The sequence below is a fragment of the Thunnus thynnus genome, chromosome 10, assembly GCF_963924715.1.
Source record: "Thunnus thynnus chromosome 10, fThuThy2.1, whole genome shotgun sequence".
Classification (NCBI taxonomy): Eukaryota; Metazoa; Chordata; class Actinopteri; order Scombriformes; family Scombridae; genus Thunnus; species Thunnus thynnus.
In genome coordinates this window covers 5,291,832-5,315,477 of record NC_089526.1, presented here as the reverse complement: position 1 = coordinate 5,315,477, position 23,646 = coordinate 5,291,832, and the positions used below count along the sequence as shown (strand labels likewise).

Here is a 23,646-nt window from a genome sequence, read left to right as displayed (position 1 = left end):
ATCTGAAAACTGCTGCTCGTATGTTGGGAAGAAAGTTTTGAAATGTTGAGACTTGAGTTTTTGAAAGGGCGAAGTTTTATTTTGAAACTTTTATGGATGTAGATATGCACCCGATGTACAGCCTATCAAAACATTATGCAAGCCTTCAAAACTTAAGTTTCAATCTTGGAAAACCTATTTTTTATTAGATTTCAACCTTTCAAAGCTTTTTTTTTTCCAGTTTTGAAATATGACATGATAATCATCCGATAGTTCAGCCACTTGCTTCGACTGCTGTCTCTTTGATCTCTTTCACGTTTTCTACTTTTCTGTATGTAATTATGTGGATATCCAGTGAACTGCTGCTTAATTTTCAGCACCACCCTGCTTCATATTCATCCGACTCCACAGTCACACCTGGGAGCTTCCCAGTATCACCACAGTTGTCTCCTGCTGGCTCCACTGGAGCAGCCGTGGATTAAGAGCCGCGTTGAAGGGCACCTTGAGTCCGGCGGTTGTTGACAGAGGGATAAGCTTTACTTATTCATTTCCTCCGTCTGCAACTCTGGCCCCGGGATTCAAACAAACAAACTTACTCTAACAAACCCGGCATGTTTCTGGCGTCACGTTCCTTCTATAAAGGACGCCGGCAGAGACTCCTGTGCCCTCACTTTTCTCCCGCGGTCCCCTCCGCGTCGTTCCCATAGAAGCTGGTGTGTTTACCCACATGGGCTCGACCGGCACGTCGCCGCACAGGCTCGGTAGTATTGCGTGATGCACTTCTGGTTAGATTTCATTTATCTAGCTCCTCTCTGGGGAAAGACGAGGCAGATGTGATGTTTTTGGCGCCAGATGTGTAGCGGCGCATGTTTCCCCAGTGTGGAGCCACTGCAGTGTCTAGCTGGCTGTCAGCCTGGCTCTGCTTCAGGAGGCACGGAGGAGGCTCCAGTATACTGTGTGTGTGCGTGTGTGTGTGTGTGTGTGTGTCTCTCTCTAAGGCTGAATCTGTGATGTGTATCAGCTGTGTGTGTATATCCATGTCTGAGCTTTATGCATTACTGTCTGAAACACTTGTGACACTTATCACTGATGCAACATTCAACCCATCATCATCTCTCATATCAGTAGATTCTCAAATGTCAAAACACACACACACACGCACACACACACACACACACAAACCGGTGACTTCTTCACTTCTATGCAAGCTGTAGAGGAACATCTGCAGGTCGAGTCAGCGCTCAAGGAAGATCCCATCCCTATGCGGCTGGTCTTTGATGTGGGCCGAGAGATCGACCGTTGGAAAAAAAAAAAAAAAAAAAAAAAAATCCGATGGGTTTTAATGAGGGACAAGGTTGTGTGTTCCACCTGAGCTCACTCTTCGATACCAATCACAGCTCAGAGTGTGGAAACACTGCCGGTACATTATGTTGCTACAGAAAATAGAAAACAATACCTGCATACCGACCGTAAAAAAAAGGAAAAAAGACCCTGGCCTTTCCTGGTAATGGTCTGTTTCATAGCTGCAGCCAGCCTCTGAGGTTTAACAAAAGCATAAAATGCTTCCCCCTCACACCCATTTTTAAACATTTCTGTCCACCTCTTGTAATGCGAGCTGGGACTGGGACTAGTGTACATGAACTAAGTTTAGTCCCTGGTGTTCCAGTCGAATAGCAGGTTAAATTGAGGGCCTGTGTTCCTGTGGTGGAAATGCTCTATAAATAAAGTTTACCTGATGAAGCTTCTCAGTCAAAAGCTTTTGCTTCAGTAAGGATTTTAAAGATTCAGCAAAACGTATCTGATAATTTCATCGTTAAATAAACCCCTGTACCTGCTGGTGGTGCGGGTGAAGTAGGGTCTGTCGTTGACCGAGGGGACGGACTCGTCCATGAGCGGGTAGGACTTGATGAAAGTCAGCGTGTCGTCGGGGAAGGTGGTGGACGACTTGTAGGCAGCTGCCGAGCCTTCGCCAGCGCAGCAGCCCGGCCTGTACGACAGCAGCAGTTAGAACAAACAAACAAACAAAAAAAAAAAGAAAAAACATCAGGATTGAATCCAGTTCCATGGGCACAGATGTAAAAACACTGGCAGCTGTTTGTTTTTGGGGATGATCAAGAGGGAAAAAACAGGTGTCTTGTGTGTGGCTGCTGTTTTTTTTTTTTGTTTGGAGATGTCTGTGCAGAACAATAACAGCAAGCAGCTGCAAAAAAAAAAAAAACTCTACTGTCAAAGTTAGAAAAAACATGTTCTTGGAAAGTGACAGTTTGCTATTTAAAGATGTGTCTCTTACCTCGGTTTTGGGACCTGCTCCTCTGGAACAGGTGTCCACGCCGACTCGCTGTTCCTTTGCTCTTTGAATTTGCCACTGAAGGCCTTCTCTATGTCGTCCATATAGAAAGCACAGACTGCTGAGCCGGTGATGCTGTTGGAGCGGCCGCAAAAAGAAGACGACGTTACAAAGAGCAAGACAAAGGTTTGAAATCCAGAACCTCGTCTCCAAGCCTGGAACAACCAGGCGATTCAGCAAACCCATATGTGGTCACATGTACATTAAATATTACTTTTTTGTTCTTGTTCCTGTAATTTTCTTTTATTAGTTTTGTTATCATTGTTAATGTGCTATTAGTGAAGTTTTATTGTGAAGGAGTGGAGTGTAGAGTAACCAGGACTCACTATAGATTATTTAAACTACTGTGTATGAAGACTGGACTTTATCTTTATGTGTATGTAGGTTTTTTTTTCTTTCTCACAACTTGTTTCAGCTTGAATGAGTGTTTCATCGAGGTTACTGCCCACATAATACACTTGCTGGTCATCCACATTTCCTAGAACCATAGTTACACACCAACTCTTATTGTAACATCTACATTGGCTGCCTGATAGCTTCGGTTTCACTTGTGTGTGACTCTGAGCGTCTTTTTTACCGTTAAACATTGACCCCAAAACCGAGGTACATTCCTGACTCCACCTCAAAAACAAACAATACAAACCTGACACCCGTGCGGCTTTACTGACCTGTTCGCCTGTGTGGTGAAGACGCCGAGCACGGCCGGCCTGTGGTTGATCTGCAGCACGTTGGTCAGCGACTGCAGTACGTCAAAGTAGAAGAAGGAGTCGCCGGGGACGGAGCAGTTCAGCCGGGCTTTGAGGAACGACGTCCAGTAACGTTCTAGCACCCTCGGGGAACCGCCGTTGTCGTTCTTACAAACGCGTGCGACTCTGGAGAAAACCACCTGATGGGGACAGGAAGCCGAAATCTCTTACAGGTGACACAACTCATAGATCACGCTGTTTACCACAACACGCTCAGGCAGAGCCGATGTGGAACACCGACGCAGTTAAACATTTTGTAGGCGTGCGGATTGCAGGGCAGGCTAAGGCTGTCCTGAATACCTTTTTTTAGGCTTCAAAGCTTTGGTTGCAATTATTCAAATCTATTGGATATGAATGAAGCTTTGTGGAGGGGGGTGGAGAGAGAGAGGGAGAGACGACGGAGGCAGCAGGGGAGTATCACGGTGCAGGTACCTCCTCCTCCTCCTCTCTGCCCAGCTGGCCACCTCGGTGTCACTCATGCTGCTGGTGTTTTGTCAGTCTGCGTCCAGGAGGTACCTGCACCATGACTTGCTCTTCCCTAGTACCTCTATCTCTCTTTTTCTATTCACCCACCCCTCTTCCTTTCAAAAACAGGGGGGGGCAAACATTCGCTACATCCCCAACGGCAACTAATGTTCTACTTCAATCCTCTCAGTGACCAAACGCTCACCGAACCGCGAGCCTGACGAGCGTCTGGTCTGGTAAAGAAAGACTAAGAATCTCTCACCTTGCCAAGAGTGGTGTACTCCACTGCGATCTCGCTGAAGAAAAAGTACACGTAATTCCCGTACTCGATAGCGTGGAGGAAATGGGGCTCTGTGGGAGACAAGAAGAAAAGATGTGTGACAAACACACTGGCACTGATGCCTTATTTTCCTACATGACAGTGTATTGTGAGGAGGCATTGAGTGGAGACGGGTAAACACAGATGCTCAATTTGGAAAATGGGTCCAAGGGAATGCAGGACGACTGTGTTCTAAATTTGCAAATTTGAATATTACTGTAGGATGGAAAACATTCTTACAGCCACAGAGATAATGCTCAGTTTTTTCTGAAATAGCAGAACTAGCGCCGCATCACTGCTGATAAAACCATCATCAGCTGAAGGCAGAATTCATACAGCTGAGGTTTTGATATCGTTGAATGCATTTTGGTTTAGATTTGAACATTTGTAAGTTACTGAAGTTATAAAACTTAAAAGACATAATTAAGAAGGTTGAAGCACTGCAGCTCTGAGTGTGACGTCGCCCCGCTTACACCTTATTTGTCGTGACCTACTTCCTCTGAATATACTGCCATGTCCTGATTCTGAACCATTAAACTGATATGCTTAAATGACTGATATGATATGGTTGAGCGTACGGCTGATGTGTGTGTGTGTGTGTGTGTGTGTGTGTGTGTGTGTGTGTGTCTGGGTGATTGCGACTACTGAAAATGAGGTGACACGATCAGATTGTTTTCCCCTCTCGCAATTACAGACGGGTGTTAGAGAGTGATGAGTCTTTCTCTAACAAATTATCTTTGGCCGAGTTCAGACACCAGCTTACAGAGAGCACAGTGAATAAATATTAGCCAAATTATATTGTGGACTTTGGGGAAGTTACTCATGGAATAAACTTTAGATCTGCTACGGCTAGGGCTAGCTAAACATGAGAAACCTGCTACCTGAATATTTTGCACATTGCTCTTTGCTGATAAAAACAAGAGAAAGGAAAAAGAAAAGATCTGATAAGAGATTTATTAGCATAAAAGTTTGGCAAATCTGGATGTTTTGCACACCTAGAACCACCATCAGAACCCAACCCGTCATTGAGATGTGACGCCGTTGTCCATGAAGACTTCCCTGTTGGCCGTACCACGTGCCAAACTAAAAACCAAAGGCGACTGTGCTTTCGTTGCCGTGGCAACCAGACTTTTTTTTTTAGAATAGCTGTGTCTGTATGTGTTCTTGAATGTGTCTTTCATGGTTTTTGTGTCCTATTTTGTCCCAAGGTCACTGTAAAGCACTTTGTAACCTGTGTTAAAAAAAGGTGCTATATAAATAAAAGTTTTACTTTTAACCACCTCACAATGTGCCACATGTAAGTTAATTAGTTAAGATGCCTGATTCTCACCTCGCAGCCATTTAGAGTCATACTTGACTGTACGTAGAACAGGGCTACTCTCTCCCAGGCTGCGATAAATCACTGCATCGCTTGCCAAGAAGTCAGTCATGGTGGCTGAGTAGAAATCTCCACCTGAGAGAAAAAAAAAAAGAGTAATTGGATTTATATTCAAGGATCACAATTCCAAAGAACAACCCACTTCTCTTAAGTGTCTATTTTGGTCACAGGTGACTTTTATTGCCCTTTTAAAAAAAAAAAAAAAAAAAGAGGCAAAAGGAGAACAGATGTAGGAGAACGTTTCAACTCTTAATATCAACCCCCGTGTGAACTTTGCATAAATGTCAGTGGAAAGCTGGCAGGATTGAGTGCAGGTTTGGCTCTCCCTTCACTCTTCCATGAACTTGACCCAAACGTGTTCGCAAAGTATCGGCTTCCTTCGCCGCTATGATTAGTAAGGAAGCTGTGAAATTTAACCTCAAATCTGAATCCATCAAGGGGGCGAATTGAGATTACACCATGTGTTGATTTACATTTGAGTTATTATCCAGAGAGACGTATGGTTAGTAAACATCTACAGCAATTTAGTCTGTTATTAGATGCATTTTTATGTGATATTTTTAAAAAAAATCTTTTATCCGCATGTGTGAGATAAAGCAAACTGAACTACATTGCTGGCAGTGTGTTCCCTAAAGGATCATACCAGTGGTTTTTTGCATGTTTAAGCACATTCACTACAATTTATGTGTATTTAACATCATAGCAAATGATCTTGACAACCATGCTGCTGTGTTTTAGAAAGTTTGTTTTCCATTTCAGGCATCCATCCATTTCTATCCATTTCTATTCATTTCCATCCAGCAGGAAAATCAAAACAGGCTCTTGAAACTTTATTTATACTGTAATGGATTACACAACTTGAGCAAGTCTTGTTTGTCAAAAGTTACATTGTCATTATTATGAAATAATGTCAGAGCTTTCGAATCAATCTGCATTTAAACAGCATTACCTCTTAATAATGTAACATTGACTGAAACTGAATGCAGACTTGATGGGTCACTGTGATGGATCACAACGGTCTGCTGATTGCTTTTCACAACATATGAAAATTAATGATTTATTGTCCTGTCTGACACTTGTAATGGTGCTTTGCTGTCCGGGAGGTTGCTGACCTTAATGAGATTTTACTTGGTTAAATAAAATAAAAGGAAACCGAATACTTAAACTCTATAAGCATGTATTTGAAAATGCTCAGCAAGAAATATGGCATATACATAATTTGTATTCAACGAGCTGAATCCTGCTAAAAACACTAGTAAACTACCAAACGTTCCACTGAGAGACACAGAAGGTCGTTTCTGCTGGCGGCCGTCGACTCTCTGCTGCAGAACGTCATGATTTCCTCCTTCACACAAATAACTGATAACTGGTTAACAACTCTAATATGTAATTATTATTATAGTTCTGCACAATCTATAATAATAATAATAATGTTTCTATTGCACACCTTTTAATATTTATAATTCTACTCTTAATTTTATTTTTTTGATCATATTTCATCATATACTATGTATAAAATCATTGCATGGATAATAACTAATTTTTATCTCTCTCACAACTCTCATTTTATTATATACTACATATATAATTACTGCACAGTGTATAATAACCTTTTCTATTTAACTATTTATTTTATTTTATGATGTGTGCTGGACGGTGTGACACTGATTTCCCTCAGGATTAATAAAGTATTTCTTATTTTTATTCATATTCAAAAAATCCTTTACTTATAATCATACAGTATATGATTGATGATGTATAATATACACACATTTTATGAATGTGTGAACTGCGGTGATTTCTGAATCTAAATTATAAAAAGTGAATAATGCTGAAACTTTAAGATCAGCATCAGTCAGAGTTGAACCTTTAATGTTTCATTCACGCGACCGTCGTTCTGCTTTATTCACCTGCAAAAAGTCCGACGTTGGACTGGCGGGACTCGAAGGGGCAGCGAGCCTGTCCCACCACCTCCTCCCCTTCCTGCTCCAGTGTCGACATCTGAAAAAAACAAAAACAACCTTCATAAGACCGACTGTAACACTAACCCAACAGAAAAATTGGGACATAAAAGACAGAGTTACGACTGTAAACACAACAACAACAACAACAGCTTTACGGTTTACACCTGTAAACCCACAAGGTCGCCGCTTCTCCGCCTGCAAAAAAAAAAAAAAATCAATCTGCCTCAAACCTACAAAAGTCTTAAATATAATAAGTATTGCGGTTGAATGCGAAGGATGCACACACAGAATCAGTGATAATGAAAAGCAAACACATGCATTATAAAGATTAGTTTCTTATTTGATGTATTGTATGTGTGTCAGCTCCATAAAAGATGTGTGTGAAGTTGGGAGTCCTGCTGTCAGGACCAGAGAAGACAGTTTATCTCTCAGCCGCAGATATTTAGCTGCTATTTTCCGACCTGCTGTTAACAAGGTTGTAAACCTCAGATACAACAATAAACAAATCCCAGCGGTGTGTATACGTATGTGTGTGTGTGTGTGTGTGTGTGTGTGTGTGGGGACTGGAGGTCGAATGCATGCAGAGCAGCTTCAACGCGCTGTATCAACAAGGACACACACACACACACACACACACACACACACACACACAATGTTAAGTCTATTAACACACGGCTCGGTTTATGTGATGCTGTGTCTTCTGACACGTGTTTGTTATTCTGTCAGAAAACTCATTCTGTACCTTCACTGCAAACCCCCTAATCAGGACTGCAGCGGTAAATTAAAAAAATAATAATATTGCATAGAGTTAATTATTTCAAATGAGGATTATCACTAATCTTGTTATTACTGTTGGCAGTTTATACATGTTGGTCATAATATTGTGTCTGTCCTGTCCTGTTTATTTAGCTGCAATATGAGATGAGATTCTCCAAATGTCAGCCGTAAACATGAGATGATTGGACTTTTTTAACAAACTTGTGAACATGTCTGAACAGAAGATCACAAGACGGGTTTTTAATTGGGGGGAAATGTTGTACGAACGTCTTTATTTTGTATGTTTTTCAGTGCAAATTGTTCTCTATGTGTAAGGAAAGAAAGCAAATCTAAATCACATGCGTAGCCTTGCAGATGTTTATTTGTTGAACCTAAGAGAGGAGACAAAGTTCTTTGTTTGCAATGTAATGTTTTATGTAACAAGTCATGTTGTTTCACCCGCTGCACCAGTACTGCTGGTGTCATTAAGTCCATGTGGGCTGGAAACAACAATTACTAATACAACATGAAATGTCAATTGGATCTCCCGAAGGACTCATAATACCGTCATCTGCTCCCATTAAAATTTCTTACTTTATTAACAGAATACATCAATGCATCATCATCCCTTACACACACACACACAAAAAAAAGATCTAAATTTCTTCTTCATAGGGTTCATGAAGTTCACTATTTCACTAAATCAAGTAGGGTTTAACTACAGAGCTCAAAACCACTAGTTTGTCTCATAAACTAAAGTGTGTAAAACAAAAAGCAGCTGTTTTCATTATATTTGGTTGAGATTTAACAACAGTGGTCGGAAACTTTAGTAGCAAACGAGAAGTGATGTTCGGCTAATTAGTATTCTGATGCCGCATGTTTTAAATGCTGTCTGATCTGATGTGTGTCCTGTCCGACCACCGCTGTTTCTACCTCCGTGTGTCCCGCAGGAGGGACGAGTCAATTTTTTTTTGTGACAATGTCAGTGCAGCCGGGGATTCGTTTGTTTTCGTTTCAACCTTGCCCAAGTGGGTGGTTGGTTAATGGTCGCTCTGTGTGCTTATGACAATACGATGTTCCTGTGGAGGAGAAAATAATTCAATTCGAAACCTTACAATAGGACTTTGGCACATAAACTCTGCATAAATTCTCAGAGGGATTTGTAGAAAAAACATGTCAGATTTTTGCAAAGAGGGGGGGACATGTTTACTCTCCACTACACCCCTTGAACCTGATGCAATCTTACTCAACAGCTCTGTCCTAAATATCACCACTCTGAGGTTTTAAGAGTTCACTTATTGTTCAAACTCTTGTTTGTGTTGTTGTAGAAATAATTTCAAATATGTGGAGCAATTGTGTGTTTTTTTTTTTTATTGTTTCCACTTCTTGTTCAGCATCAAAATGTGAGCTTTGGTCAGATTTAGTGGAAAAAAAATACTTTTCACACACACACAAAAAAAAATGGATAAGTTCAGGAAGTGGCAACGACTAAGTGCTTTTCCAGGTTTGCTTTTTACCACATGAAGCAGATACATGAGGAGAAGCAAAATATGAAACATGTCCAAAAGAAGAAGAAGAAACATGTGACCAAGAGAGCACATGACAGCAGGGTATTCACTCAGATTTTAGTCCCACATGTACATTTTTTTTTATATCAATGGGACACCCACCAATTCAGATTCTTTTTATTGTGGTAGTCGCAAAAAGGGTAAGAAGTTATAATTTTTCCATATAAATGTATTCTGCTAACCAGAGAGCTTGTTTGTTAAGTATTCTTGTACCTAGAAAAGTCATGTAGCTTTAAGTGACAAGTGAGAACACTTAATATAATCAAGGTTGTGTCCACAGAAACAGAAATAAACACGGTTACGAAAAAACCCATTCAGTCTCTAATCAGTAATCACAAGATGTGTGTTCTTCAAATAAAATTAAATTCTGTTTCTAATCTGATTAGAAAATCGACAATATTGAGCAAACTTCTTTTCCTTGCGGAGTGACATGATTTGAAGTGAAACAGCAGTCTGTTAATCGCAGAAACAGACCTCAGATGTCGGAGAGAGAGAGAGAAGTGAAGGATTCAACAAAGCTGGTGCCGGTGACTGCGGGATCGTTACCCCAGTGGGCAGATGAAGACAGATGGATTTGACGCTTCAAGGTTTTGTTGTATCGCAAACGAGTGTTGAAGACAGCCCTCTCTGTTGTCTACAGACCAGCTGTCTCAGCAGTCTGGTCAGTGAAGCTGCGTGTTCATGGCTGGGCATCTATTCATGTCTTAGACTAACACACACACACACACACACACACACACACACACACACACACAGACGCCTCTCACTCAATCCCCTCTTGTCCTCCACAGATTTTTTTGTGGAGTCCCAGAGACAGATTCCTTGATATGATTTACACTTCCTCCCTCTCTCCCCAGCTGTCTGGATAGTCATCTCTTGTACTTTTTTTTCCAGACAGGGGAGAGAGACGAGGGAGACGAGGGAGACGAGGGAGACGGGGTGGTGGTGGGGAGGAAGGAGGGGAGGGAAGGGGGGGTGGGGGGGGTCACAGCTGGGGGGCTACAGAGAGAAAAAATGTGTAGATGTGTATTTTCGATGAAAGAGTAAATCAGCTGCTCTCTAGCAAAGGGAGTGGATGACGTGTGCATTTAGGTCAGTATGAAGTTCTTCTAAACAATTTACACGAACCTCACTCTGTGTATGAACTCTCAGACACACTGTGTAGATGATTAATGATGCTGTATACGTCCGTTACGACACCCGAGAAAATGATTTGACCCTAAAAAGTAATAATTTAGGGCAATAATAAAATATTACATTAAGCAACTTTTAGTTGAATTTGTTATTTAACAAAATTCTGTCACCCAAATTGAAGGAATAGTTCAACATTTGAGGAAATAAATCTATTTGTTTTCTTGCTGTGAGTTAGATATCACAGCGTCTTGATATCACTCATGTCTGTGCGTAACATTGTATGAAGCTGGAGTCAGGAGGCCGTTAGCTTAGCTTAGCTTAGCTTAGCTTAGCATAAAGGCAGGAAGCAGGGGGAAACAGCTAGTCTGCTTCTGTCTCAAGTTCAAAAATACACCGACCCGCACCTCTAAAGCTCAATTAAAAAGGTTACATATCATGCAAAATGCACTTTTTCATGTCTTTTCAACATATAACCATACGATCTGACTTCTTTTTTGGGGCCGGTGGAGTCGCTTCCTGCTGGACGTTAGAGAGAACGCAGGTTTAAGTCACTTCCTCGTTGGTTTCACTTTTTAGACCTGGCGCTACCCGCTTGGTTGACGACCATCAGTACAGAACTTTTATTTTTCCTATACATAGTGCTTGTGTTAATACATCCTCTCACTGTCTAAACCTTTAAATGATTTCCTAATTTCGCTCTGTACTTGACAGACTACGGTCCTCCTTACCCTGACCTCCTTGATACTGACCACAGAATAAATTTATAGGTCTGTAAGCTTGAAAAAAAAAAAAAATCCACTGAAATGTAAAATCTGGAGTTATTCAGCTTCCCTTTGGGCTTCAGTCTCCCCCCACGCTGTTAGATTTACAGTCTGCGCTGTAGGCCCTGAACTCCATCCTCCCCTAATAGCCTGCTGTGAATCACAGTCCGAACCTGTGATGTCACCTGTGAGGCTCCATCACGATGTCATGACGGGTTTTATTCGACAGACTTCAAACTGTGGGAGCTTCTCCCTATCTGTGCGGTATCCGTGTGTTTCTAGAGTATAATGTTTTCACTTAGCGGGCGTCTCTCCCCGCGCGCTGTTATTTATGACGAGAGTGATGGAATAACCATGAAGATGAGGTACAGCTGAGAGCCTGCTCTACCGCTGTTGTTTCGTCTCTTGACTCTGTTGTCTATTCCCCATCGTCTTCACGCCTCTCACTCCCTTCCTCTCATTCCGTCTCCTCCCTCGGTTTGTTTCAGAAGTGTGAAAGAAGCTGTTGTATTGTTTGCTTTTATTGGCGTATCACGTGTCCCTGTCACCAGATTGCTTCCTCTGTCTCGTTGAGCCGACATGTTATTCCACCAGCATTAAAGCATTTGAAGTCAACTGGCCATGCGAAAAAAAACAAATATGACAAACAATCACAGAGAAACAGGTCAGCTGCTGATATGTGATTGTATGGATGGTTGCCTGATGTCTAGTCAAGGATTTAACACATCAGATTCCATATATGTCAATAAGTATATTATACTGCACATTAGAGTTTCAGCAGCTCCTCTTTGTATATAGTTTTTTCTGAGTTCTGCAAATATTCTCATGACTGTTTAGTCTGTCTCCTTTAATGCATTTTAAAAGTTTTTTTTTTTTTTTTTACATGTGCACCTGCAGTTTGAGCTCAGAGAGCTTTAGTCGTCATCATTGAAAACACAAACAGAAGTGCTGCCTGCCAGACTCCTTTTATAGCTGACAAATGCTGCATTCGACCCGGTATGACCCCTTCTTTGCAGCAGAGTTTGTGTAGGTGTTTTTTTTTCATAGTAGATGTCCTTTTTCCCCCCCCCAAGTGCTGTTAACATTATGTCGTCTATTGTTCGGGCTCTTGTAACCGATCACATGTATGCTCCATCTCCATCGGTGTACTGGCAGTATTGAGAGTATTGAGACTGCGACATGAAGTTTCTAACCTTTTTTTTTTTTTGCATTATTCAAGATATATTTACTGGTCAAAACTGACCTTTTAAATGTTATTGTTCGATTGTAACACTGTAAAATATTCAGCACAAGCCTTATCAAACAACTTAAAGGGCATATTCACTGCAAACACCGATATCGGCCTCAAAATTCAGATATCACTCAGGCTCCGTCGTCTACACTCCTGCAGGTTTGCACGTCTCACGCTGCATCTGGCCCAGACTGAAAGTGTAAAACTGTGACTTCATGCTACATTTCGCCCGTTTTTCGCTGATGTATAAAACATCTGTTCCGCGTCGGCGTCTGTGACCTGTGTTTATGTGTGCGTTTATGACATGATATCCCCTGTAACGGCGCTTTCACTTCAAATAAAGCCGGCGTGGTGTTAATATGATACGAGTTTCGTCTGCAGTTTGTCATTTCCATTAGCGACTTAAATAATGGGGTACAACTGGCCGAACGTATCTCATAACAGCTGTAATATGGATACAGATGATAGGGAAACTGATAATATCCCTTATCTGTAATTGAGGCCAGGAGGCAAAAAAAAAAAAAAAAAAAAACAGCAGCGCGGTATCTTACCTTATAGTTACGGCAGGTGGGGTTGAAGGCGTTGGTGCCGCAGGCGAACAGAGTCTCGTCATTGCGTGGCACCAGCACTTTGATGTAGTTGTAACATTCGTCCTGTCAGGAGGAAAAACAGCTTGATGTTATATTGTACATCAGGGACAAGGTCCGTGTTGGCTCCTGGCACGCCAGCGACAGAATCAAAGCAGGGATACAATATGTTTTACCAGCTGAATCACAGACACACACATTTTCTCTGTTTTACACTCATTATCGTAATCCCCAGGCTGATTCTTGTGGTTTCCACGTAGCTCTGGGGAGGAAAATGTGTTGCAAAAAAAAGCCACAGTCGTCCCCCGACGGCCGTGGCACTGATTCTGATAAGCAACTTTTGCACACACCACCTTCGCTTATTACAAAAAAACTTCACTGTGCAGGAAACGAAGGAGGAGAGGGAGAGGGGAAAGAGAAATAAAACCGAGAGCAAAAAAAAAAAAACAGAAAAAGAGGGAGGTGTGTTAGTGTCTGGAAAATAATACTCACGCTGTTTTTCCCTCTCACAGTGCACTTCTCCACATCCTTCGTCTTCCAAGTCAGTTTCTGAAAAAAAAAATGAACAGACAGCAAACTGTCAGCTCAAAGACAAGCTGTTTCTCACCATCCCAAGCTTTTCTTGCTCCAAATCGGTCAAGTACTATTACGAGACAGCTGTGATGAAAATCTCATTAACTTCAATAAACTGTCGTGGAGAAAAACAAACAGATAGAGAAATATCAGGCGGAGGGCAGCTAAAGATTGTGGTTCCTCAGTGATAAAAATCACTGCGAGATAAGTCTGGATCTGAGGACACACACACACACACACACACACACACACACACACACACACACACACACACACACGGGAATCAAAGAACCATAAATGATATTTGCATCGCTTCCTTGTCTATATGAGGAGCAGTTAATTAGCCTCAACTAACCTACTGGGCAAAAGCTGTGCAGTCATCCTGCACGCACACACAATCTAGTTGTCCAGTGGGCCGTTACAGAACAAGACAAGGTCAAAACCTAGTATACGGCTGGACCGTGTATGAAACGCTAGAGGGCTTTTAATTTGAAACGACGGATACAGGAAGTGGCGACCAAGCCCCCCAAGGAACTGCACCGGGCTTTGAAGCCAACTTGACACGGGGTCTTTTCTCAAAACCAAGCACGCCAAGTTCAGACTAGTTGCTACTTCACATTTGGCAAGTTGGACTCGGTAGTTAGAACAAAATAATCTCAACTCAAAGCTCCACTAACACTCTTTTCTCACAAAAAAACCAACCTAATTGACAGAGAGATGCAGTAAATTATGTTATTCAGTCTGTAATGTAGCTGAAACAGACGTTGACCAGCTGATCATCTCAGGAATCGAGCTGCTAGCAGCTGAGATGACCGGCCGGTCTCGTCCTCACATCTATGAAAATGTCGCAGCAAATTTATTGGTATTATTGGTATATAATGGTTGCTTTCTCACCTGAAAAATTGTTAAAACTCAATAAAAGTGACATTAACAGTCCTACAGAGAAAACTACAGCTAAAACTAGCTTTTAGCTTAGCTCAAAATCTGCGTCATTGCTGCTAGTTGGTGTGAAATGCATTCTGGGATACTTCCCAAGCTTCAGCCGACCAATGGTGTAATTTCACCACTCAGTCAGTGACTCAGGGACAGACATTTGTGTTTATAGGGCCGGTCCCTGCAGTCCAGCCAAAAAAGATCCATCAATTTGTTAACAAGCTCTGCAGTTGAAGGCTTAATGCGCTCCCATCCGCGGTCGGATAATTTACTGACCCCCAATTTTCTCAGAGCTCATCAATACCACTGAGGACGTTCCTCTACAGTCCCTGTTTCAGTTCGAACCCGTTCAGAAGATCCCCTTTTGTCCGCGGCTCCCGACAGTATGTGACTAGACTCGCTCCTGTAGCAATGCAGCAGCAGCAGCAGCAGCAGCCTTATCTGGTCTTTGTCTTTTTGTCTGTAGTCTGACCTGGAGGCAACTCTTCTGATGTTTCAGGCTCATCGTGTTTTAACATGAATGCGGCTCAGACACGTCCTGGTTTCAGACACTTTTGAAAGTTGATTCCAGTTTCTCCTGTAGAGCTAAAGAGTTTCAAATATACCTGAAGGCTTTTTTCCAGACAGTCTACATTTGTTTTTTTTTTCTTTTTCTCATTTTAAATGCATAGAAGGTAAATGTTATGTATATTTTTATTCATTTTCAGGACACTGAGTCCATATTTGTGTTGACACTTGACGGGGATAAAGAGACCAAGATTCATTTTTGTAAATATGAGATATTTAATTATATAGAGTACTGTACCTTCTCTGTATGAATACTTTCAAATGTCCTTTATTTTTCATGTCCTTCTATCTCCATCAAATGAAAGAAATGAAAACAATGTCACAAAATAGACAAAAAAAATAAGTCAAGTCTTGTGCCTCGGATGCTGAAAAGTATTATACAAAGCTGGAGGCAGGTTGTGAATTTGACTCAAGATGTTCTTAGCTGCAGGCTCACAATAAGCCGCCCCGTGGTGTGATACATTTTGATGCCTCATTAGAGTCGAGGGGTCAGTCCTGTTGGGCCATAGGTCCCCGAAACACAATTTGTCCAACAGGCCCCCGGTGCTCCCGTCTTCTGCTGGCTTTCCAATTTCTCGGATGGCTTTAAATCTAGCAGTTAAATCGGAGACAGGTGAATCCATTCTACCTGGTAAATGAGGAAACTGGCAGTATTCCCGCTGAAGAAGAGGAACTTAATTGTGGAGGGCTTGTTGCTTTATATATAGAAACATAGTAAACCAACATTATTTAGTTTCCACTACCTATAATGAACACATTAAAGAATATGGTTGGTGTTATTCTGTATTTTTCTTGTCCCATGAAAGGAAATTAGTTCATTTCTTGAACCGTTCTGACTTCCTTCACTTGTCTTTGGCTCTTAGCTTCAAGGTGGTCAATGGTTCCTACTGAGAACATCCGACCTCTATGGAACAAGCTACACATGCAACACTTGTTAGATTTGTCACTTCCTTATTTTTATTCTTCTCATAGGATTTGTTGACAATAAGAAACATAGAATATTGCTTTATCCTTTAATGGGAGGCCTTGGTTTTACACATCCCCCATCTATTTGATGGTCATATTAATTATGTAACACATAAGATCTACAAATATTACAATCAACAAGCGTCTTCTGAGTGATTAGGAAGAATGTATCAATCATTTTCTGAGCAGTCTGTGACACCCTCCTTGTCGTCTCTGGTTTTAAAGCCTGCACTCTTCCCTCCAGGGTCCTTTCACGTAGAACATCTCCGGCACGACTTTGTGAAGATCTGACATGATTCAGCAGGAGTCAGCATTATGGTAATAGTGCTCTGCCTTGTCCACGCTCAATTTGGTTTACTAATAATTACTTATGGCCACCCAAGCCCGGGGAGATCAGTGAAGGGGAGAATGTGAATGATCGCCCCGGTGTGAGAAATGAAGCCGGTTTAAAAACGAGTCAGGAGTGAAGGAATGGATCTGTGATGATGAGGACGCTCGCCATTTTCCTGGTGATACGAGGCGGTCGCACGTTAACGATCGAGCTCAGATGGATAACGGGGGGATAGGGGGGAGCGAGAATGTCACGGCGGAATATGGGGTAGAGTCTTCAATAATTTTCCACTCAGTTCCTCGCTGTCACACTGGAGGCGGCGGAGTTTCGGGTGAATGGTTAAAAAAATGCATCGCACACAAACATTCAATATCTAAGTTCTCATATAACATAACTGGAAAAGATGGACTAACATTGTAGTGCTCAGAAGTTCCCCATTTCTTCTGCACCGCACTCTACCCAAATCAATAGTTTAGATCTCTTCGACATGGAGCGGTGGCCTTATCAGAATGAATATCCGTGTTTGCTGCTAATCTAAATACAAACAAACAAAAAGTCCAGGCCCCCGAGGGCTGTTATTTAAGTGCAATCATGTTTGACAAATGAGATTCAGATAGGAGGGAGCATGGCACTTCAAAAGCCACAAGAGCCCCCCCCCCCCCGCTCCACTTGTATTGGATATATGACAGAAGAGAGATTGCTTAATCCTTGAATGGAAAGACAGGCAAAGGCTAGAAAGGAAAATAATGAGATAGAAACATTTTCTGTAAAACCAGGCGGTGTGGGTTTTAAAAAAAAAAAGAGAAACAGAACAGAATTGCCATCTAAAGTCTAGAGAGCACTGCCTTGCATTTAACCCCTCTTTAGAACAGGTACAGGTCTACTACTACTAGTGATATATTATCCAGAATATCACTGTTGACATGCAAAACCCCACCCCCCTCCCAGTTACGTGAAAGATTTTGATCATATTCACCTATCGTATATATTTAATGACCACCAAATCCTAGAGCCTTAAAACCTTAATCACAGAGAAATGTCAAGGCTGGGTAATTTAAAAACCCTGCTGGTAACTTACAGATTATTGGTATTGATTTCAAAAGGATCAAGGAGGATCAAAAACTCCCTAAATGCCAGACTCTTAGAATAAGAATTCATCCTGGATGTGTGAGTTTTTTTGCATTTTTTTGCAGAGGAAATCAACAGACTACGGTGCGGTGGTGAAAGCAGATGGCAGGTACAAGCTACACATGTAGAAAGAAAGGTTATAACGTTGGACCGACATACAACATTTTGATACTATGTAGAGATTTTTCAGTGGAGACCGGACAGACTTTCCTACCTGCTGTGGGATTATCTGCTGCGACGAAGAGGCGAGATTGATGGCAAACACATGGTCCCTGCAAGAGATGAAGAGTCAAGACACCATTAGTGGGGCCTCATCTCTCTCTTTCTTTTTTCCAGCCTTCAAGTTTTTGTAAATTCAAAGCTCCACAAGGGATCTGATTCAACCATTTCACCAAAACATGCTTTCCAAAAAGATACTTCTATTTGGCTCAATAGGATTGATTGAAGCCGAGTGTATAAGGTGGATTTACCAGGCAAAAGTTTATTGGCTTTTAAACTTCAGAAAAAAAAAACAACTTTCCAACACCGAGAGTTTTTACCCAAGTATCGACACAACCCGTATGAATCACTTTGTGAAGCGAGGCGTGCACTTTTGTTGTATGCAGCTGTGGAAAAATATAAGTCCATTTAGGTACATTAAGATTTTCCATACCTTTTTGGATGGGCTTCTTGGCAGTGAGAGTACTGCAGTTTGGGACGGAGCCAAAAAAACTGTAGCAGAATTTATTTTGTACAATGAAAAACCGGCAGAGGAGGAACAACCTCGTACTATTTAGATAATTAACCTACGACATCTTGATCAAGAGTGGAGCAACGTGTAATTAGGCTGAGAGATGCGCTAGAAAAAAAACATGGAGGAATGCTGCTGCCAAAACTGTGAACATGAAAGCGGCTCGGTGTGGAGGTTCTGCCTGAGATGCCTTACACAGTCATAAAACTTTAACTCTGGGTAGATTCAGGTGTGAATTGCTCACAACAATAAAAAAAAAGGGATTTCTACTGAGCCTCTGGAAGGTTTAGATTCCCAAATGACTCACTTCAAAGCTCCATCACTTACACAAACATTCCTCAGTTAAAGTATTAATTCCTTTATTAACGCTTTCACATGTTTTTATTACAGTCTCTTCTTCTTGCTTGTGGTGTTTTTTTATGATCTCTGTTGACATTGTGTTTACTGTTGTCTTTTGCTGACTGTCTGACTTGCAATTTCTAATTCACCTTATGCTTAGTTGGCCTTACTTTAAAATAAAGGTGAAACAAAAGGCTGCATGCATTCTTTCATCCAATTAAAGTGATTCTGGGTTTTTATTGGCTGCTGATCAAGCTATGCAAAAAGCTCCATGGATAAAAGTCTGAGCTATAGCATCCTGTGTGCTTTTTGAATTTCAATTACAACAATTAACTGAGGAAATTATTGAAATATGAATCAATATTCAAGTAGAGCTGCATCAGATCCTGTGTAAACTATCCGGTGGGTGGGAACGACTGACCGAGCAGCGATGTAGAGCATGTGGTTGATCCTCAGCATCCTCTGGAAGTCCAGGCCGAGACGGACGGTGTCGTTGTCCGACATGAGTCCCTGGAAGCTGGGGTAGAGGTAGGAGGCTGTGTGGAGGAATGACAGAGAGGGAGAACATGTTCATGTACATGTAATACCAGAAGATACCAGCTACCGCCTTCATCTGACAGATATCCCTTTGAGGTCCTGGTCATGGACTTTTTTTTTCCAAACCAAGGAATAAAACTTCAAGCTTACGAGCTTATTTCTGCAGGTTTGTAAGAACTTTCAACTTTCTAAAACTAAGCTGAAATGAGTTCAGTGAGAAATAATAAACTTCCAGCAGGTTTCCAGTAAATATAATTCATTTTTAGTTGTCAATATGTCAAACAGCTCAGTTGTCAGTTTACCATTTGTCAAGAGAAAGTAGGGCAACAGGGCTAAACATTTATTCCCAACAAACAAAGTAGCTTAGAAAACCTTTACAGTTTAAGAAACACTAACCCGAGATTCTAATGTGGCCTATTATGCTGAGAACTAAGAGTATATACACTGTATGCTAATTCAGACTTATGGGAGGTGGATGTGCAGGAGAAAAAAAAATAGCATCTAACTTTGCAAATGAGATGGTTGTGTCATAGAAGTCACACTCATTTGAATAAAAGGCTTCTGGTAAGTTTTTTTTTTTTTTTTTTTTTAAACAGACACGTCTGGAGACGGTGCCGAGTGAGGACAAGGAGACACATCAAAAACCAACTCCTTGTTAAGTCTGTCTTGTCTGGTCAACAGATTCAAATGGCATTCACCTGTCTCACAAGTCACAGAAGACGAGGTTTGCATTGTCATGAGTGTCTTTCAAGTGCCTGCAACTGGCAAAACTGCCCTTTTAGATTAGACAATGATATCACGTGGTGTAAAAAAGGCAAAAATAAAGAATCTCTGTGACTGCAGGCGGTATACATACGAGTATACAATCCAATGCAAATCAGGTGTATTCACGCATAATAAAAGATGAGTTTGTGCAGCATGAAATGGCACAAAAAAACTGCAAGATAAGATGAACTGAGAGAAGTGGTGCAAAGAGAAAAGAGCGTGATATATTATTAACCTTTTCTGCATTTTAATTGCATTTTTTTTTTCTTCTGCAACTCAAACAGTGTGACTGAGTCACTGGAGAAATACCTTAATTTAAACAATGGGAGGTGGTGTCCAGTATATTAAATAAGAGAGTGACAGCCAGTCAGCAGATGGACATGCCCTGCAAGCGCTTGATAAAAAAAAAAAAAAAAAAGGATGCTCAAGGCAGACATAAAATTAGCCTGCTCAATACTGACTCCAGACTGTTTTCCACATCACAGAGACTTCCCAGGCCGTTTCCTCTCTTTTTTTTTTTTTTTTTTAAAGATTCAGCTCAAGGCCACGGCACTCTGGATCCGTAAAGTAGTGTATTAAGTGCCCTCCAGCCTCCCATCTGACCTGGGCTGCTGCTGAATTAGCAATCCCCGCTAGAAATACACCACAATCTGAAATTAGTCTCTCTACGGGGAGCCGTGCGTTTCCCCCCCCCACCACCCCCAACTGCTCGTCTGGAATCGACTGTTTAAAGATTTAAACGCCTAATGTCTGGCTGAGCTCTGGACCTTGCTGTGCTGTCTGGTGAAGAGACTCCCGGTGGCTCAAAAGCCCACCCCTACTATCCTCCTCCCCCTGGCGAATGAGGATTTCTAATTACTCTTCAGCACTTTCACATCCTATAAAGGTGGAGGAGGGGAGATCTCTGCCTCTAGAAGCACATCTAACGCTGGCTGAGGACTGAATCAAACCTCAGGCTGAAGTAACATCAGCACTACGTCATAAAAATCGAGCCTCTTCATTTATTTTAATTGGACCACTGAACTGACACACTGAGTGAGTGCTCCGGCCAAAAAAACTCAAAATTTTTACCTATCTCAACATTTGATGCATAATAAAAATAAATGCAAAGTCATGTCGCAACGTGCTTCGTTGGCTAATATATGCAAGTGCATATTGTAAAGTGAACGGCCAAGTCCTACATCTCCACATGAAGATGAAATGAAGCCGTCTTTATAAGCTTCTAGAGTTGTAAACTCCTGTCTCAGAGTATTATTATAAACTGTTGTATAGTGCTCTGGCATCTCATAAAACTGTAAAAAAAAAATCATGGATGTATTACTCAAAACTGGACCTTCTGGATTGTATTTCATCCTCTCACTCAAAACTTGTAGCAAAAAACCAATTTAACCCCTTACCTATGTGCTAGAGTTGAAGCGATATCCTGATTTACATTAGAAGCTACATAAGAAACCGTCTGTAAAGGGACAAAGTCAAAGTGCCTTTTATATATTTATTATGACATGGTTCCAAAAACTGCATTTCTTTATTTTTTTATTACTGCAGAGTAAATGACAAGGCTTATGGTGCTTTTAACGCATCCCGACTCATTAAAGAATTTCATGAGTATCGCTGTCATTGGAAAGTTAGTGTGGCGTCTAATGTGTCGTTTAAATCAAAAGTTCATGTTGAGTGAAATTGTCTGATACAGTCTTTGGGTTTTGATGAAAACTGTTTGATAGCAATCATCAGAAAATAATTTATGAAGCATATGAATCCTGCTAAGAATCCAATTCTGGGGGGGGGGGGGGACTGAATACTTAAAGTTTCTATATGTAAGTTTCAGAAATTTCTTCTCATTAGTTACACTGGTGGCTGTTGAGTGAGCTGCGTTCGGCGTCCTGTTGCTCATGCGTGTGCTCACTTACACTACAAATAATTACATAAAAGAATCAAGAAATACATTCCCAATCAGTCAGCCCCTCCCCACTGGTGTACTGTACTGTACAAACACACACACACACACACACACACACACACACACACACACACACACACACACACACACACACACTCCTGCTGCACACTGGCCGGTAGCGATGCACGGGTCAGGCTTTTTTTTTTTAATACTTGCACCCACTGGACCCCGTTATCAGATCTAATACGCATCACCCAACCTGCAAAAATATGCATTAATCGACCACCTGAACCGTCAACTTGTTTACCGACCGTGTTTACGCGCCGCGGCCGGGGGGGAGCGATGCGCTGGGGCTGCATGATTGTGAAATGGGCGGTGGTCGACGGAGGCCTTCTCAACCTCACCGAAAAAACAAGAGACACCGTAGCCAGAAACGGAGATAGCTGGCACGGTTAGGCGGCTAGCTACCACAGCCAACCTGGTGGGAAACAGAGCTGGAGAGCCAATATCTGCTGGGTGTTTCTGGTCAGATCGCACCTTTTTTTTTTTTGTGGTGGTGGGGGCCGGTCGAAATCACTCCACAGGCTGTTATAAGAAACTGAGAAAGTCGGGAAAGGTCTCACTTTTAAAGGAACATTACAAACCGTTCAATCATTGGCAATAAAAAATGATTAATACATGTAAATTGCTTCACACTTCTCACACATAGCCCCTTTAATACATTAGACAGCTCTGTGCATAAGCAGCTTGAATATGAAAATGTTTTTACTGGCTCTCGAAACCGAAATCGGTCAAACCTTCCACAAACTTTTCCAAAAAAAGACAAGATGCTGAGGCGAGTTTTCTTCCCACTTTCCTTTAAAAAAAAAAAAAAAAAAAAAGTAGTTCCTCTGGTAGGATCTCATTGACTTCAGCCCTGACAAAGTATTAAGATTCATAACGGACGTCGCGCAGAGCCGTGCAGGACCTTCTGCCATGCTGTCACCTGCTGGAGCCAGAGGTGACAAATTGCTCTCATTACACCTGGGACGGAGCTCCACATATAGCACTATTAGCGCAGCTATTTCTGCTAATGGTTGCGTTACACTGTTCCAGATAGATCAATTACAGTGTGTGGGCCATGGTCTCAGCCACCTCTTAAATTAATTACGGGCCATTACGTTTAGCGGACAGGACCTCTTCTGGAGACCTCCCCGGTGATTGGGTGCCGTAGATGGGTCCCTTTGGGTGGTCTGATGAAGAAGTGTCTTGAGAGTGTCACAGATGTTGAGGAAGCTCCTCAGTCAAAATCTAATCTTAACAGCTGGTGCTTGAATCCGGGGGTTTTTACTTTTTCATGCTGCGGTCACATGAAGAACTGGGTGATAATTTAAAATGATTGACTATCACCAGAATCGTATCTTTTTACTGAATTCTTTTGTTCGAATGAATTATTCCATGCGAATTGTAATCAAAAGCTTATAAAAATAGTTATTGACATTTTTGTTTTACATTTCGTGGTATAAATCAATATCTGATGACTCTTTCACACCTGATAATCAGTTCAGTTGGGCCACACCAAGGAAAAAAAATGATGCAATGATCAATTATTGCTCTTTTAGTTCTGGTTCATGTCACGTTCACGACTTGTTACAAACAAACCAAG

The 23,646-nt window shown here is 41.6% G+C and overlaps 1 protein-coding gene across 3 annotated transcripts in view; it reads right to left on the bottom strand.

Annotated features, from left to right (window-relative positions):
- The window catches only part of sema6cb (semaphorin 6Cb), a 165,219-nt gene that overhangs the window by 45,810 nt on the left and 95,763 nt on the right, over window positions 1-23,646 (bottom strand). For all 3 annotated transcript variants that reach the window (XM_067600560.1, XM_067600562.1, XM_067600561.1), the window contains 10 exons: window positions 19,224-19,338; window positions 17,948-18,005; window positions 13,728-13,784; window positions 13,200-13,301; window positions 7,145-7,235; window positions 5,187-5,309; window positions 3,800-3,888; window positions 2,995-3,212; window positions 2,270-2,401; window positions 1,811-1,966 (listed from right to left, as the gene is read on the bottom strand). In XM_067600560.1, coding sequence (XP_067456661.1) covers window positions 1,811-1,966; window positions 2,270-2,401; window positions 2,995-3,212; window positions 3,800-3,888; window positions 5,187-5,309; window positions 7,145-7,235; window positions 13,200-13,301; window positions 13,728-13,784; window positions 17,948-18,005; window positions 19,224-19,338 — 1,141 coding nt within the window. The remainder of the gene's footprint in view (window positions 1-1,810; window positions 1,967-2,269; window positions 2,402-2,994; window positions 3,213-3,799; window positions 3,889-5,186; window positions 5,310-7,144; window positions 7,236-13,199; window positions 13,302-13,727; window positions 13,785-17,947; window positions 18,006-19,223; window positions 19,339-23,646) is intronic.